The sequence below is a fragment of the Drosophila ananassae genome, chromosome 2L, assembly GCF_017639315.1.
Source record: "Drosophila ananassae strain 14024-0371.13 chromosome 2L, ASM1763931v2, whole genome shotgun sequence".
In the NCBI taxonomy this organism is placed as follows: Eukaryota; Metazoa; Arthropoda; class Insecta; order Diptera; family Drosophilidae; genus Drosophila; species Drosophila ananassae.
In genome coordinates this window covers 5,170,001-5,186,630 of record NC_057927.1, presented here as the reverse complement: position 1 = coordinate 5,186,630, position 16,630 = coordinate 5,170,001, and the positions used below count along the sequence as shown (strand labels likewise).

The 16,630-nt window shown below is 43.5% G+C and overlaps 1 protein-coding gene across 1 annotated transcript in view; it reads right to left on the bottom strand.

Moving 5' to 3' along the window:
• Positions 1–16,630, bottom strand: part of LOC6500568 (G protein-coupled receptor kinase 2) — a 52,682-nt gene that overhangs the window by 19,475 nt on the left and 16,577 nt on the right. Inside the window, exon 3 of the mRNA XM_001953456.4 lies at positions 11,818–12,270. Within this exon, the coding sequence (XP_001953492.1) occupies positions 11,818–11,869 (52 nt within the window). The 5' untranslated portion in view covers positions 11,870–12,270. The remainder of the gene's footprint in view (positions 1–11,817; positions 12,271–16,630) is intronic.

The following is a 16,630-nucleotide window of genomic DNA, read 5'->3' as shown; positions in this document are numbered from 1 at the left end:
ATGAGAAAACACATCAAAGGCTGCTGGTTTCAGCCGCAGCTGATGCCTCCGCCTTTTCAAAGGTCCTCAAAAGACCCCAAAAGCGGATCCGCCCGGCTCAGCTCTGCTCTTAACCTGCTCCGGCGGTCCTTGCTCGTCATTCGCAGCAGCACTCCCGATCCCGTTCCGTGATGAAATTTGAGTGGTTCGTGTTGTTGGTAATTAAATAAAATAAAATAAAGTAAAAAGCCTGTAGCATGTTGGCTGTAGCTCAACCGAAAAAGGAATTTGTAATGCAAATGCCTCCGCATTCACACGCCTCCCTTTTCGACCGGAAAGCATTTAAGGCATGCCGCAGCGCAGAGCAGGGACTTGGAATTGCAAATTGGATCAAAGACATTGCACGTTCCTCCCACCGATTCTCTATGTATTAAAGTGCAATTTACTTTGCCCTTTTAATTTTAATTTTACTTACTTTGTATTTGTCAAAATGTTGCATATTTCAGTGTCAGCAATGAATTTCAGAAATGTTTTCGCCACCGGCTGGCTCTCTGCATCTTGCAACAGTGTATCCGCTTAGGTTATTGTCTAAACTGCTCTATAATATGTTTGTAGCTTGTTGCTTTTATTTTCGAAATATTTATACCATCATTATATATTTTCCATTAGTTTTGCTACAATTTCTCAACGTCTGCATGGTAGTATCTTTAATCTCTCCCAGCACATATTCCTTTCACTGGTTTTCATTATACATACCAAACAGTAGCACTTGCGTTTCTAAAACAAGTTTGCCATCTAATTGCAGTTTGTTTTTATTTCACTCTTTCCTTTTATAATTTATCGTGTGAGTGCCACTGTGGAAAACTTTTTAGTTGCAACACGAAATGTGTTGTGTGAAAAACGTTCTCGTTAAAGAAAACCCTTGACCAAAGGTATCCCTTTGAAATAGAAAAATTTTGGTTGAAAAGGATTTTTAATTTCATAAAAATGAGTAGTAGTTCTGTAGAGAATAACAAAGTTGTTGGTAGTCACTCTTGCACATATGGTTGCATTTGAAGTTGCAGCAGATTTGTGTAATAAACCATCGAACCGTCGAGCGGTTGAGTGAGCGCAGCTGTTGCCATGGGAGGCTCTTTAAAAGTGGCTAAAAGGGGAGTTGGCTGGTCGCAACTATGTATTTTCATCACAGGCTGGACGACTAGAAATGGGTTTAGTTGTTTGGTAGCAGATTCAGATTCATTTATGGCAATTATCTGGGTCATTTTATCAGTCTGGGATTTGCATGTATAATTTTCTAGTATTTTTTTCGGAGCTGTCTATTTTGGGAGCGTTCATCAGCCGGGCACATGGCCGAGATAGAAGATTACTTTGTGATAAGCTCGAATTAAAGTAAAAAAGTTGCCGAGGAGAAATGGGGCTGACTAGTGCGCCGAGCCACACAATTATTCTCAATCTACGCCAATTTGGCAGAGCTCGTTCAAACATTCAAATGCCAAATAATCGCATGTGTATAAATGACTGCCTCTCTATTGGGTGCAAAACAAATCAATTAAGCCGCACAATTTTCGTCGGCAACGCATGCGAAATTGTTATAAATTGACACTGTGAGCGAATGCGACCCGCTCCCCCCGGTCTAGGAGTCTTTTCTATTCTGTTCCATTGAATTATTTATGAATGAATTTTATTAGTTGCCCTCATTGGAGGCTCATCAGTGTCCGCCGACTTGACATTAATTGCAGTCAAGTGGAGTGCCAGGCGAGCCAAGCAAACAGTCAATTAAATGCTCTACATTTTGCCAAACATTTGATTTAATTTCGGCTATAGTCGTCGACAAGTGGCTCTAGTCTAGCCTCCAGCCTCTATCCTCATTTGAGAGCCGGCACTCGCGGATAGATAGATAAATGTTTGCCACATCCAATAGGCGGCTAAAAAAGCAAGCACACATGCCGCATTCCCACACCAGCCGGCCTTGTTTGGCGGCTCATTTGACAGCCTTACAACATGATCGATGCCTGTTATTTACTATTGGCTCTAGCCTCTTGCTTCTTGCGCTTTTTAACTGAAATTTGCAATTTGACTGCAGTTTGATGGTTTTCATTTGCATTTGGCTATCATAAAGGCCTCTCTGATTGATGGCCAGTTTCTAACAGGTCTGCTCGCTGGCACTGGCAATTTCTCCCTGGCGCTCTCTCCTGACTGATTTACATCTGCATCTTTTTACAAATGAACCGGATAAGAGCAAGCCAGAGTTGAGTGAAATACGACATGGCAGTTGCTTTATGAAACAATTTTCTCAAACCATTAATTTTGGGAGCTTCTTTTAATTAAAATGTAGGAGTGCAATCATCAGAATCAGAAACAAAAATAAAACAACGTGCTTGAATAAACAGATTTCGAAAAATTAAACACAATCCGAGGGAAAGAAAATGTGACTTATCAGCTTGGGAGACTTGCATTGTTTATCTCCAAGCTCGGTCGGGGTGACTGTTATTCTTAGCTGACAAGCTCCCCCACACAATCCAAGCAATCGCCCACCCACAAAAGCCACCAGCCGACCTACCAGCCACCCACTTCACTCACTCGAACAATCAGCCCCGGCTGGGTCTGTCAGGCAAACAAAGCAAATATGCAATGGCAAAATGCATTGACAGCAACAAAAGACAACCGACAGCAGCCTTCGAGGGCAGCCCCTCACCGCTTTCTAATGCGCACCGAGCGGCTTATGTTAATTTTATAATGCATCGCAATGCAATGCGCCTCTTTCAGCATCCCACACTCGCCGCCGCCCAACTAATCGGTTTGAGAGCATTAGGCAGCTTGTAAGTGGTAATTATAATTAAATACGCATACCGAATGCCGAGCTGGGAAGCCAATGCGGCGTATACGCAACCAGACATCGCTCATACGCAGTGTGGCACGGTTACTAGGGATATCTGTAAGAATGTCGACAATTCACACTTTACAATAATCCACAGCTTTTAACTGAAAATTCGAAACTATTCTAATTAATAAGATTCGAATGCCGGAGTATGAAATAATTCTCAGATTATGCATAAGTCGGCACTTGAAATATAATTACATGATTTATGGTAAAGGGGGCTTAGTAGACAATGAGCCATCAGCATTCCAGCAAATCAGTGTGTATCAGTGTGACTCATAAAATGATATTTTGTGAATGACATATTAGCCAGGAACGTCATGAATCCATGAAATTAATAACGCAATAAGCCCAAAATCATGAGCTGGAATGTAATGTGGGTGTCACTCATGTGTAATCCGTAGATAAACAAGATTGAATCCAACACTATCCGGCATGGCAGTTATGTGTATTTAAAGATTTGAGTAAACCCTTGAACAAACTGACCTTTAGAATGTCAAGTATTTTCTATATCGCTCCCAGAGTCACTGTACAGCGTCAGCGGTTGTCGCTGGTCTCTGATTTCAGTCTCAATTTATTGGGGCAAACTGTTATTGCTCCGTCGACCGGGTCTGTCCCCGAGGAACGCCAAGTCAAACAAGTCCACCGACAAGTCAGCCAGCCAGCCAGCCAGCCAAACAGCCAACATCCAACCAACTGGCCAGCCATCCAAGCACAACATAAACAATAAGCTCCGTTCTGAAGCGCTGGTGCGTTTTACTGAGATTTCAATTGCAACTGCACACTCGTCAGCTTTTGTGGCATCCACAATTTAATTGAAATTGCATTTCCAGTTCTCTCAATTCCCAGCCGGCTTTTGTCCCATCAATAAATAAAATCAATTTCAACAACATTTTATAGATGAAGGAATGTATTCGTTTCGGAATGAGGATGAGGACGCTTGGGGGCAGCTGCAAAGTGCATTACTTCTATTGTGTTTATGCTTATGTGGCAGCAATTCGATTTAAATGCTAAATGAAAAGCTGAAATATATTTAGCTGTCGCTGCATTTTATAATTGCTTTTAAGCCTGAACGACAAAAACCTAGCGGCTTACCTTTGGTATCCCCACTTGCCGGTGACATTTATTTATTTGCTTTGGGGAATTGGTGCTGTTTCCATTGCTGCGGCTGCGGCTGCTACCAGTGACAACATTTCAAGTTGCTGGCACATTTGGCAACCAATGAAGTGTAAAGGCATGGGTTGCATTTTAGAAATTAAAGCCGCAACTGCAATATCAATGGCAGATCCCAGTCCCAGTCCCAGTGTTGCCTGCTCTCTGCTCTGTACTCTGTACTCTGCGCTCTGTGCGGCTTAATGGATAATGGATGTGTGCGATGCGTTGTATGCTGTCAAAAATTGAATTGAAATTGATATGCGAAGCGCGCGTGAGAATTGCAAACTGCCATAAACTTGAAATGCTGTCATTTATATGGCAAAATTGCGCATACGACACGTTGTCAGCAGCAGCAGCAGCTACAGCAATGGCAGCAACAGGAGATTCGTTTCAATTCGGTGTAGTAGCACCCCTATGAGACAGCACAGTGGTCGATAAAGTAACCAAACGAGAGAGTTCTTCTGTTTAAGATTCATAAAGGAAATTCATAATAACCATTGGCAGCAGAAAAATCCATGAACAAATGAACTTATCCTCGATTTTGGACAATCCCTGCAAGATACGGCCGACTGCACACTTTAAAGCAAAGGTGAGCCCTCAGGCGTAATCGTAAAATAACCGAAATAAATATTTATCGATTTGGCATCACTCGCCACAGCACTGGGCACAGTGTGCTCGTATAACTCACTTTCCTTTCATCAGCAAAAATTTTCACTGCGACACTTAAATTTTCATGGCAGACGCAAGCATAAAATATGCCAAGTTCCGACTCCTCCTGGCTTTTTTTTTATGTCAGCCCGTAAAAAAGCGAGCGCCAAGCAAAAGGAGGTGTGAATGGGGATCCTGTGTCGTCCTGTCAAGGCGAATTCCTTGCTCACTTCTGGTCGCGCCTAGCACTATGGTCGGTTGTGTGTATTTAACACAGTCTAAGTCTAAGCTCAGTGGCTCACTCTCGCGGCCCTTTGGGTATTGTTCTTCGTATCGCCCCGTTGCCAAAGTGCTCGTAAAATGGCCAGCGACAGCGCCTAAAAGCAGGCAACACGCACACCGCCCGGAGCCATCAATCATAAGGAAGACCCTTGGGGATGAGAGCAGAACAGAGAGGTGGTCCTGGTATGGGCATCAGCAGTGGGCGACTCTGCTTAACAAAGACAAATAGGCAAGTTATCCTCGGGATCTGCTTGTTTTGACCAGAAGAGCAGCTTACGCCGGGCCCAATCCCAGACAGCCTGTCGCTCTGTCTGTCTGTCGGCATGTATTTGCTTGCATTGCGCATACGTCGCGTTGCCTTGCCGACGAATTAATCACAATCCACCCACACCCCTGCCACAGCCCCCATCCTCCACCGCCTCCTACTACCCGGGACATGAAAATCCTTCGTGGCTCTGAAAACTCACATCACTTTGCGACTTTTGATGCTTTTAATTTATGAGTCTGGCACGCTTGTTGCAGCCCTCTTTTTCGGCAGGCGGCAAGCGGCAGGCAGCAGGCAAATTAAAACAAGAATCCAACATAATAAAAATAAATTAGAGCCGAGGATAGCCGAGGACAAAAACAAATATAAGAAATATAAAACATTTTGCATGCTGTTCCGCCAAGGCGGGCCGAGGCTTTGTTCTTTCAGTCACGGCTCCAAATAAATAATGCACAGTATAAAAAATTAATTGTCAAAACAATCAATAAATTTACTTTATGGTCCCGACTCCAATAGACGTGGGCTCGTGGCAGGCTAATGGCGCTTAAGTCGATTTGCTTATCGGCCCGCTCCACCTCTCTAAATATTCGTTTATAGATACGGCCAGGCCAGTGAGTAGCAACAACTGCCCCGGCGGCTTCTCTGCCTTTCATTTTTATTTTTGGACATGGCCAACCAAAATGAACAGATTCAATTTATTTTGTGTATAATCCGCACACTTCTAGGCCCAATGAGATAAAGGTAAAAAAATGGTTTCAGATTTAATACGTTTTCGAGAGGAAAGGCACTTCAATTAATAAAAGAAAATTCATTATTCAGAGTTTAAAATAAATAATTCTATTGTTGGTAACCCTTCTTTAAAATCCAATCTCTGTACATCTACGCTGGTTTTTATTCCCAGCTTAGTGGTTCAGTAATACTCAGCGACGAGTACAAAACGGGGGGAGTTTCTATGAAATTTTAAAACATTAATCATACGCCCGGTTGTCCCTTGGCCGCAAGTAGCAACTGTATCCACTCTGTAGTTGCACGAATGTATTTGTGTTTACATGAACCTGTCGTTCCTGCGGTCATTAGTGCATGCATTTTTAAGCATGTTAGCGACCGACCCAGAGCAAGGACACAGTTGCGATACGATGATCTATCACTGGGAGAAACACTACCAAATAGTAGTTTATGATCTTGGAAAAATAATTTGCTAAAAATGGAATAATAAAAAATGATTAGTCGTGGCTAACAGAGTGGAGTACTGAATTTTAATTTATTTTTTGGCAGATTTTGTCACTGTGTCATTAATACCTACCGGAATTCACTCTGCGGTCTTCCCAAATAAATATTGAACCGAGTTCCGAGGCACACTAATACTGTCATGAAATATTCAAAACAACAAGGAATACTAACTTTAGGGGAAGGTGAAGTTTATGTACCCTTGCAGCTAATAGTTGACAAAATACAAAAAATTTGGCTATATTAAAATATATCCATCGCTGTGGGCCATAATGTCCTCATGCATTTTTCAACATTTTGAAGAGGATCCCCCAGAAAACTTAACAAAAAATCCAAAGCCAAAATATAGCTATAGCTAATTTTTGAGTTTGACCTAAAATCTAAGAAATATTTCGTTCATAAATTTCGCTACAGAATGTAAAATAATAATAGATAAAATCTAAAAAATGTTTGAGAATCGTATAAAAATAGATTTCTGTGATACCCTCTACAAGGGTGTAATACCCTTGAATTAAAACAAATCAAAGACCCTAATAAGGGAGGGGATTCCCTTTCGCATTATATTTACTAATAAGACTCATTATAATTCTACAATTTCAAACTAGATTGAATCGTAAAAGTGGAATCGAAACAGGAGAAGACAATTTGGTGTTTGATAGCAATCTGAATACAGTCGTAAAAATATATCAATTTCAATCAATTAACATGGAAGGTTTGTGTCTGTGGGAGACGAAGACAAATTGCCAAAATTGTCTAGAGAATGCCGAAAGCATTTATGCTTTGCCAGAAATTGATTTGAATACTCATATTTCGGATATTCCGTATACGCCTTCGACAATGCGATTAAATATTCTCATTCTGATTAAATATTCACTTGCTGACGCAGCAGCGCGTCACTTAATACATCGATTCGATTTGATTCTCGTATGCCGGGGGTCGACGTTTCGATGTTATTTCATATTATTGCTTTTGGTTTTGCTTTTGCCGTTTTTGCTGTTCCGATTATTGCTGTATTGCCTACGTCAGAGGCAGTTTGTGTCTGTGTGCGACTCCCCCGGCAGCAGCCAACAGCAACTGTCGGTGCTACCGGTTTTTCAAAAGCAATCTCTTGAATTCCCACAGCGGAACCAACAAAACAAAAAAAAAAAAAAAAAACAGACATCGTATAAACATGGAACACTCGACACAAAGTGCTCGGCTAGATTTGTTTGCATCATGTTAGTTTCCACATTTGGCCAGACCCGGGCCGTGTATTTGAGGTTTCCCACTGGAATAAGCCATGCGATTTCCTTCCAAATACCCAAAATGAATATTTCCACAGTTCCTCAACGTGTGGAGAACAATAGCCTCTGGCACGGATAGTATTTATGAACAAAGTTTCAGTCCAAGAAGCTGTCACACCTATTTGAATATTCAATTTTGTCCTTTGATAGATTTCTGCTTGATATACTCGGAAAATGAGTTATTGTTAATCATTTTATGTTAATCCAGAATAAATAGAAGAGAGAATGAATTAAAAACATTGGCAGACAGAGTAGCTGACAGTCGGAGAAACTCCTCCACTCTTATTTATTACTTAGAAGCGTCAAAGAGTTAATGAATATTGTTTCTGCCCGTCAGCGGAAATGTTCACAAACTGAGCTATCTGGCATTGGATTCATGTAGTAGTTCCAGCATCAAAGCCTCGGGAGCTTAGCCACAATACAGCACTCCGTTGACGGCATTTTAAATGTACAATTAGAGCGAATGTGGTGATTGGCAACAATCGCTCTGCTCGCCCGCTTTCTTGCCAATCAATGCATCGTCAATTTGCAGAACAACAATCGTTTTGATTTCCATTACCAGAAGACCGAGAGCGACTGGGAGGCAGAGATAGGGCTTTTGTCAGATGTTGGCTACAAGGGCTATGGCAGTGGGTGGATGGTGGATGGATGGTGTATGTGTGCCTGATACGTGCTGCAACTGCAGATAAACCCAGGGCCAGAGAGCACAAAAGACACCGCAGACCGCACTGCAGCCATGATGGTAGCACCACCCAACCGTCCATCCTACAACAACTCCTTCCGCCTCTCGCCACATTCATTCCCCTGGAGGACAGGATCCTGCTGCTGTTGCTTCTACTGCAACAGGAGAAAGCCTGTTTGATGAGTTGTCCAACTGCCAGGCAGCCTGCCTACAGCCAATTACAGTTGTCCGGGCCGGGTCTCGGTGTGAGGTGGCCAGTGTAAGGGGCACTTGTATTGCGTGCGATAATTAACATCTAGATTTTTAACTGCTTAGCATACATACAACATAACTAAGGGCTTGTTTAGACCCGATAAAGACCAGCAAACAGCAACCAGCAAACAGCGAGTGTAGAACACTTGAAATGAATTTGCGTGTTCCTGTGTTGGCGGCGACAAGCGGCGATTCAGAGGCGGCTACTTTTGCCTGACTGACTGACTGAGTCGCTGGAGCGAGTTGTTGACCACTGGGCCGAGTTCAACGACCTTCAGTTCTCCACTGGATGGCTGCACCTGTTCCACCTACAAGTGATTGATGTTTGTGGGCGAATAGTAATAACCAATTAATAAAGATTCTGAACTAACAGCTAAGTAAAGTCATTTAGTTTGTGAATCACGTTTTCCCATACATGTACCGCTTAAATGTTCTTAAAGTTATTAAATTCATTATACTTTTATGTAAATAACTGAGTTTAGTTTCAGCAAAAGCTTTTAGGGATTGGGAACATCAAACGTCGCCGCTTAACAAGTGTCGGTTGCTGTTCTAAGCCAAACGATAAGCTTCTGAGTCGCCTCTCCACTTAATTGTTCGCTTCTAGATGAGGACTTTAATTCGCTATCGCACTATAAATTCCACTCTTTATGGCACTTGTTCGAGCTGATAACTGGCGGAGTGCAGTGCAACTTTTTAGCTGAGACGAAATTAAATTTTTCAGTTTATTCTAACTTCGGACGATGGAGTCGGAATTTCAACACTGGAGTCTGGAGAGTCTGGAGCGTCTGCCGCTCGCTATAATCAGCATTATGGCCAGGCATTAGGGTGAAATTTATGCGGCGATGGCTGTGGCTGTGGCTGTGGCTCTTCCACCCAACTCCCCCCTCTGCTGGATTTTAATGCGACGTCATCTTAATGCCCCACCATCATGATGAAGAGTAGAAAAAAATGGTAAAGACCAGAAGAAAAGTCGGGGAAATGCAAACATAATTCTTCCAAATGGCTGCACAAAGACGAGCGTAGAATTTGTTGTCATTAAGGAATGCATTCAATTAGCCGAAACAGCTCTATGGACCAGACACCTTTTGGGGCGTGGCCAGACGGCCATTGGTCAAGCCGACAATCACAGAGTGCAGCCGTAGCACCACCAGCACCAGCACCGCCACGAAACCGAAACCACCAAACAACAGGCGATAAGGCGAGAGCCGGCTGGTGACGCACTGCCCGCCCTGAGTGACGTCCGAGGTTTCAGCTGTGGCTCTAGCCCCCGACCCCGATCCCGACTCCGACCTCGGGATCAAGCGCCCATCTACTGGCACATACATAAGTGGCGCAGATAGCATCGACAACAGCCCATAATGCGACAAGCTGACAACTGATACGGGGAAATTGCTTTTGCAGACCAACTCTGACAGCCAATGACTTCTACTTGACTTGCATCGCACATATTCCGGCCTGCACACTCGTTTGGGGTCAGGCCCTGGTATCGACATCCAATACAATGGGCAATTATGTGAGCCGACATGTGATGTGTCGAGGAAAACAATCTCTAATCTATGATATTAGTACGATAGCCCGGTGTCAGAATTCAAAATACTTGATTGAGATATAATAACTAGTATAACTCCGTCATAAATCAATGAGTATCTTGTTTCCCACTGATTCGAAAGTTAAACTTAATTATGAGATTTAAGTTCTACAACTTTAAGCATTTTCCCTGCTATTTACCAGCAGTCGTTGTAAGGACTTGGGATTTGCATTCGCTTTTGCATACTTCAGCTGGCACTCGCAAAATGCCGGAGTATAAAATACAGCAATAACTTTTCTGGTCAAAAAAATATGGAGGAGATGGCGAAAACTTTTCCAGAAAAACGAAACGGAATAGAAAGAAATGCCTGGGACTGGTGCCTGGTGCTTGGTGTGGTTTGGTGGGAAAAAGTTTATGGCAATGGATTTTCTTCCCGTTGCCGTCGGCATTTGGCGGCGCGACTTCATTTTATGCTATTCCGGCTTTTCAAAAGACAAATTCACTTTTTGACTCGCAAAATGTATTGCAAATGTGTATGCTCATCCTATCCCCTAGCCCCTAGCTCCTTGCTCCATGCCCTGGCACATCCGTCCATCTACAGATCCCAGCCCATTTCCATTCCCATTCCCTTCTGCTCCGCTCTAAAATATTACATTACTACAAATTGAAATTTTGCGCACGTTTCTGTCATTTAAATCTGTTGAGGCGGCCCGAAAGCAAACGAACCAAAGTATCTGCCAGATACATTTTATGCTGGTCGGGGTTGGCTTTTACTATCGGCCAGACACCAATAAAATAAATAACATTTAAAATGAAATATTTGATTGGAAGAAAGGATACAACACGGTGTGCAACATGTTGGCCAGTGCATCGGATCTCTCTCAGAACTATATCCCTCCACTGAAGGTGACTCTTACTGGCTGGCTTGCATAAAGTTTTTTCGCCGTTTAATGCATAACTTTGCATAAATTTGCCGAGACCTAATCGCCAAAGTTGACTTTACTGTAAATAAACAGAACAATGGCGCCGAAAACGGAGTGGGCGGAGTTTTTTGAACTTGGCAGTGATGGGGAGGCTGAGACTTCAGGCTGAGGGTCTTGCAATCGAAGTGTGACCTCGATAACGAAGTAAAGTGTATCTGCGGGTGCGTCCAATAGAGCACTTAGAGCCTGGCAGCATGGAGCATGAAAATGAATAAGTTGCTGGAGCGCAAACATTTAACGCTTCATTAACTTTAGATAAAGCCCAGCACCAGGCGAAAGCAAAAGGGAAGGCATCAGGCGCCACAGCCACGGTCACGAGCTCCAGGGGCAAACTTCAATCCCTACAATTAAACGAACCACCCCCTGGAAGGCTGGGGCTGCTCGAAAAATCGATGACAAGGTGACAGGCATGCCACTTCAGCACGTGCCCTCCAAGGATGTGGCATTCAAAAAAAAATAAGTGGAGCGGCTGTTGTGAAGCACTATTGAATTTGGGGCATGGAAGAGTGACACAATCGAGGACCCAACTATATTTAAATTGGACTCTTTTGTATTCAAATAACTAATTGGTGGGCTTTCGCTTAAAGCTTTTAAAGCAAGAGAGTGTCATACTTTTGACTTTATAATTAAGGCTGGAACTGGAACTGGCACTTACCTTCTCTAGCTTTCAAGTAGACCGTATTGGCCACAATATTCTCTAATTCCATTAGTTCCAGGTTGGCGGTTTTTTAATGAATCCTTTGGCGCTCTCGAAAAATTAGTCGCAGACGCTCAAACACACACGTTGTTGGGCAGTCCTTTTGATGTTTCTCCCGCTTTCGCTTCGCTTCGATTCGGGTTTGCTCCTTTTCCCAAAGATCTCCCTTTTTTTTTTTTGGCCTAGACTTGGAAGTCTTCGACTGGTTGGCTAATTTGTGGCCGTCGTCTTTCGTCCAGCGTTGCGGTATGTGGCAGCAGGCTCTCAGACACAGGCGTCATTTAGTTTCAAGATTTGAATTAGCGAATCCGAAAATGTGCCCTTTTCAAGTTGGCCAAGTTTGCGCTTGATTGAATGCTTTGGAACTGCGGGCCAGTTTTCGGGGCTGGCTTTCCTCTCTGGTTGGATTTTCTGCAAGGAAAATGGAAGCGATGAAGGCGTATAAATATCTAAGTTAATTGGATTTGACAAGGAGCAAGGGCCATGAGGGATAAGAGAGTCATTCAAATTTCATGCGGGTTCAGTGGAACCATTTAACATTAACATTGGAGTAGGTATTCCTTTTAGAATCTAAAAGAGTTAATGGCAGGACCTTTTACAGATTCATAAATGCCAGGAATTTAATTAAAATACCATCCAACAAATGATCAAATTCAAGCTTATATCTACGAGCAAATACCACATTCATCCACCTGGCTGCTGGGGGAAAGCTAATTATCCTTCCATTACGCCAGAAGTAAACCACAATACCCATTTGACTGCTCTTAAATTTTAAATATTCACAGGCACATCTCCATTTATCTCTGGACGTTTGTGGCTCATGTTCGCCTTGCGGCCGTCTCCTGAGACAACCCCAGTAGACTACCTGTTTTGTCACCTGTTTGTGACAAAAGACTAGAGTCTGCCCACTCCATGCACTGACAATTACATCACATATGCAAATGGCTGATGCTGGCTCTATCTTCCCTTAACAATTTCTTCCGGTGCACATATGAGTGTGTCTAGTTCGGAGGGAGTGGGATGTCACAGCCACAGCATACTTAGCCCACCTGGGTGATTGCTTCGGGAGCAGGCCCTTCTGGAGGTGTCAGTAATGTTGCGGTCGACAGTGTGTCGCATTTATTAATCATGGCCGGTACTGACAAGAGGCGTAGGTACATACGTATCTGTATCTGGAGCTTGGGCACAGCAGAGACTCTATCTCCGAGGGCGAGTGGCGACGTGTGGGCATGTGGGTGAGAGTCTGGCGAAGTAGAGTGTCACGAGCAACTAATAGCCAAATAATTGAATGACTCAACTTTTCTCCGAAAGTGCGTGATGGCATTTACATAGCCGCTGAGTATAAACTTTAATGCTTCCTATATGGCATCCAGATGATTTTGTAATTACTATTTCTGGGGTGCTCTAGCTAAGCTTTCACTTATCAACGTTTTATGTGCGTCACAGGGCTATTGGATAGTGCTATAGTTTATTTTTTCCCCTCCGATATACATATATTATTGGATTTGGCGCAATTTTTAATTAAAAATGAACTCATGACGATGATGCTTTACACTCCCATACAGTTGCACGTTGATTTATTTGTTATGGCCCCGGGAACCGAAACCGCACCATGTGCTGGAGGCTTAAAAAAAAAATGGGAGGTATGGGGAAGTTCGGGGCACATCAATCAAAGCATGAAAGTGTGGCCATGCGAGTGTTTATTTTCAAAACAAATTTCAACCATTAGGCGGCACACATCGGGTGCGAAGCGGAAGGACAGGCCACTTTTTTGTAGTCAGAGCGAAATTAATTGTTTTTGGAATGCGTAGCCAAATAAATATAGAAGAATTTAATCGTGGAACAGGCAGAGGCACAGGCACTGGCCCAAGATGGGAGGGTGGAACCAATCAAGCTAAATATATTTTTCAGCTTTTATCAGAGAGCAGCCCTCCTCCTCTACTCTGCTCTGCTGGGCTGCGCTGGGCTCTTCCAATAAACATAACTTTTACTGCTGCCATGTATTATTCAGACCCCGAATGGGCATGAATATGGCCATTTCATTTATACACACACACATACTATACATATACTACACATGGTGTGTGTGCACACAGTGAGAGGAGAACCAAAGAATAGCCACTTCAAGGCATATCGATTTGCTGTCAAGAAAGTGTCTAACTTGATTTCAGTTTTGAATTTGGCTTGGCTTGATTTCCCCTCAACTTCCGACCAAAAAAAATGCTTCTATTTTCCGCAGTGCAGTACTGAGGTGATGGGCCATAAAGTGCGTTCTGGTGACTACTAAAGAGCGAACAGCAACAGCACGGGCATGGGGCCAGATTGCAAAACATTGACGAGCCAGGCAGCATCCTGGCATCCTGTCTAGTTCGGCAGCAGGAGCGGGAGACAGGGGCTGAGCGAGGAGGGCGCGTTAAAAGCCTCTTTATTGAACATTTGCGCCATTAGGCCCGCCTGATTGCCGTGAATGCCTCTGTCACAGGGATGCGGGTATAAAAAACTCAACCGCCAAACGATGTTGTCAGTCATCCACTCTCCCACATACACCCACGCTTCATACACGTGTGCCTGCAGCCAGGGATGCCATTATGAAAATGTAACGAAATGGCGCCAATGTGCATGAAGCTCATAACGAAATTAAGCGACGGCGGTGTTGCTCTTCAACACTTCCCGGGAAAGTGGCAGGCAAGCTAATGTGGTTGGCCTTGAGTCCTTAGACAGGTAACTTGACTAGGTGAAATGGAATAATTATATTATTGCCATTTTATTCAATCGATTTAGGTATACGGTACTCTCTGTACCACCACTGTCCTTTGAGATAAGCCTTTTTCTACAGGGTATCCACATTTCCAGTAGAGCCAAAGACCGCCTTTGTTATGACCACCATTACACGCACGTGAATTTCATCAGCGCACCTTTGTCACCTTGTCTCGCTGGCAAATTGCTTCTATCTGTGCCACTTTGTTAGGCAGGAGCATCTGTGATTTGGAGGCACCTTGGAGGGGTTGTCTGACAACAGCCTTAGTTTAGGCGCGCATTAACTAAATTATGGAGGAGAGCAGCTGCCATCGTGCCATCGGGCGGCGCAAGCAGCCTCAAGCATTCGGGCTATTGACTTATTAATTAAGACGAAGCAGCCAAGCCAGGCCGAAATGTCAGAAGGAGGCAGGCCGGGGGAAAACAGGGCATATCATCCCTTATCACATTTATGACAGTCATGGCCACAAAGCTCGAGCCTCGGAATACATCAATTTAAATGCCAAACGCGATGTTTCCCGTTCGGCACTGACAGAAAAGGGGCTACTGAATGAGTTTGTTGTTTGTTCTTAGGACTCTTCTCTCTAGATTTTTTCTTAGTGCAGATATGTTTGTAATCCACTACGACTCATGCATAGGGAAGTAGGCAAGCAAGCAAGGCAAACAGGGCTGCGGAGATACAGACATAGACGTGGGGCCAACCTCAATCATGGTTATGCCCAAAACGGATATCCTCAGCGCGTTGCTCGACTTCGTAAATTATGAAGACTCCTGCATCCTGTTTCTGTCTGCATTTTGTTGCTGATGCTCGCAAAAAACGCAAACGAAAGCGCAATCCGGGTTGGGGGGCGTGGAAGGCCAAAAAAAAAAGTTGAGAAAAGCGAGTCATATAGCCCCACTTGGCTTTCGTTTTTATTTCCTTGTGGCGTGGCGTGGTGGTTCCTTCCGCTATTTTCGCCGTCTATTTTTTGGTCCTCACATATTTTCGTGTATAAGCTTCGTTATGGTTCCGCCCGGTTCAGCTGATACTCGCCCCCACTCGCCCCCACCCACTGTGTCATGTTAATTTTGGTCTGAATGTGCAATTTATTTGCGTTAAACTTGGACGTGCATGGGACCCGTGGGTGTATGGCACAATGGTGGTTACATAAATAGAACAAATATCTATTCTAAGGGATTCAATTTTTATTTAATTCAATAATAAATTATTATTTTACAAGTTGTTGATATTTCCAACACAAATAAGAAGTAATATGTAGTTTAATTATTCCCCCAGAAGTGTTTCAGGGGCTGTGGCTCAGTCCCTGCTTCCGGAATATACCATGACTTGGACTGGGTGTGGCTTGCCGCAGTGGTTGGCCCGGCAAAGGATCAACTTTTAGCCCGGGCCCCCAGCTCGAATCGCATGTTTTTCTGCTCCTGGCTAGCACACATGCGGACTCCTCGAAATGTTTTCGCTTTAATTTGCGGTCGCTGCAAAATTTTAATCAGCTCTCCGCCTTGCATTATTTTTTGTTTTGCCGCTTTTGTTAGCATTTTCCTATTTCTGCATTATGAGCCCGGAATTACAAATGCCAAACGTTTTAAAAGAGTTTCCCTGTTTACCCCGAGTTGCTTTGACTTTTTAGGGGAACTTAATTAAAAGCGAGACCTTTATGCATAATAATTTTGTAAAAAATACTCATAGTGGTTATCCTGTTTAAGCTTTAGGGTTATTCATAACCATTTAACCCCTTTGTCTGGAAAAAAATATACTCTGACGAATCGTATCCAGTGAAATCCAGTTCTCACTCGAAGTTTTCTGGCTTGTGATTTGTGTGACAATTTAAGGGTTCGTGCTAAACTCGGCACTTACTTACTTTCCCACCGCTTGACAGCAAATAACAAATATAATCCGATTTGTATTTGTGTATATTTAACTACTCAGCCGACCGCAGAGCCGTGTCAGTAGGTGTTGTGTAATAATGCAATAGCATTAGCGGTTGGGTACCGGAGTGGGGGATGGGGCGCCCCT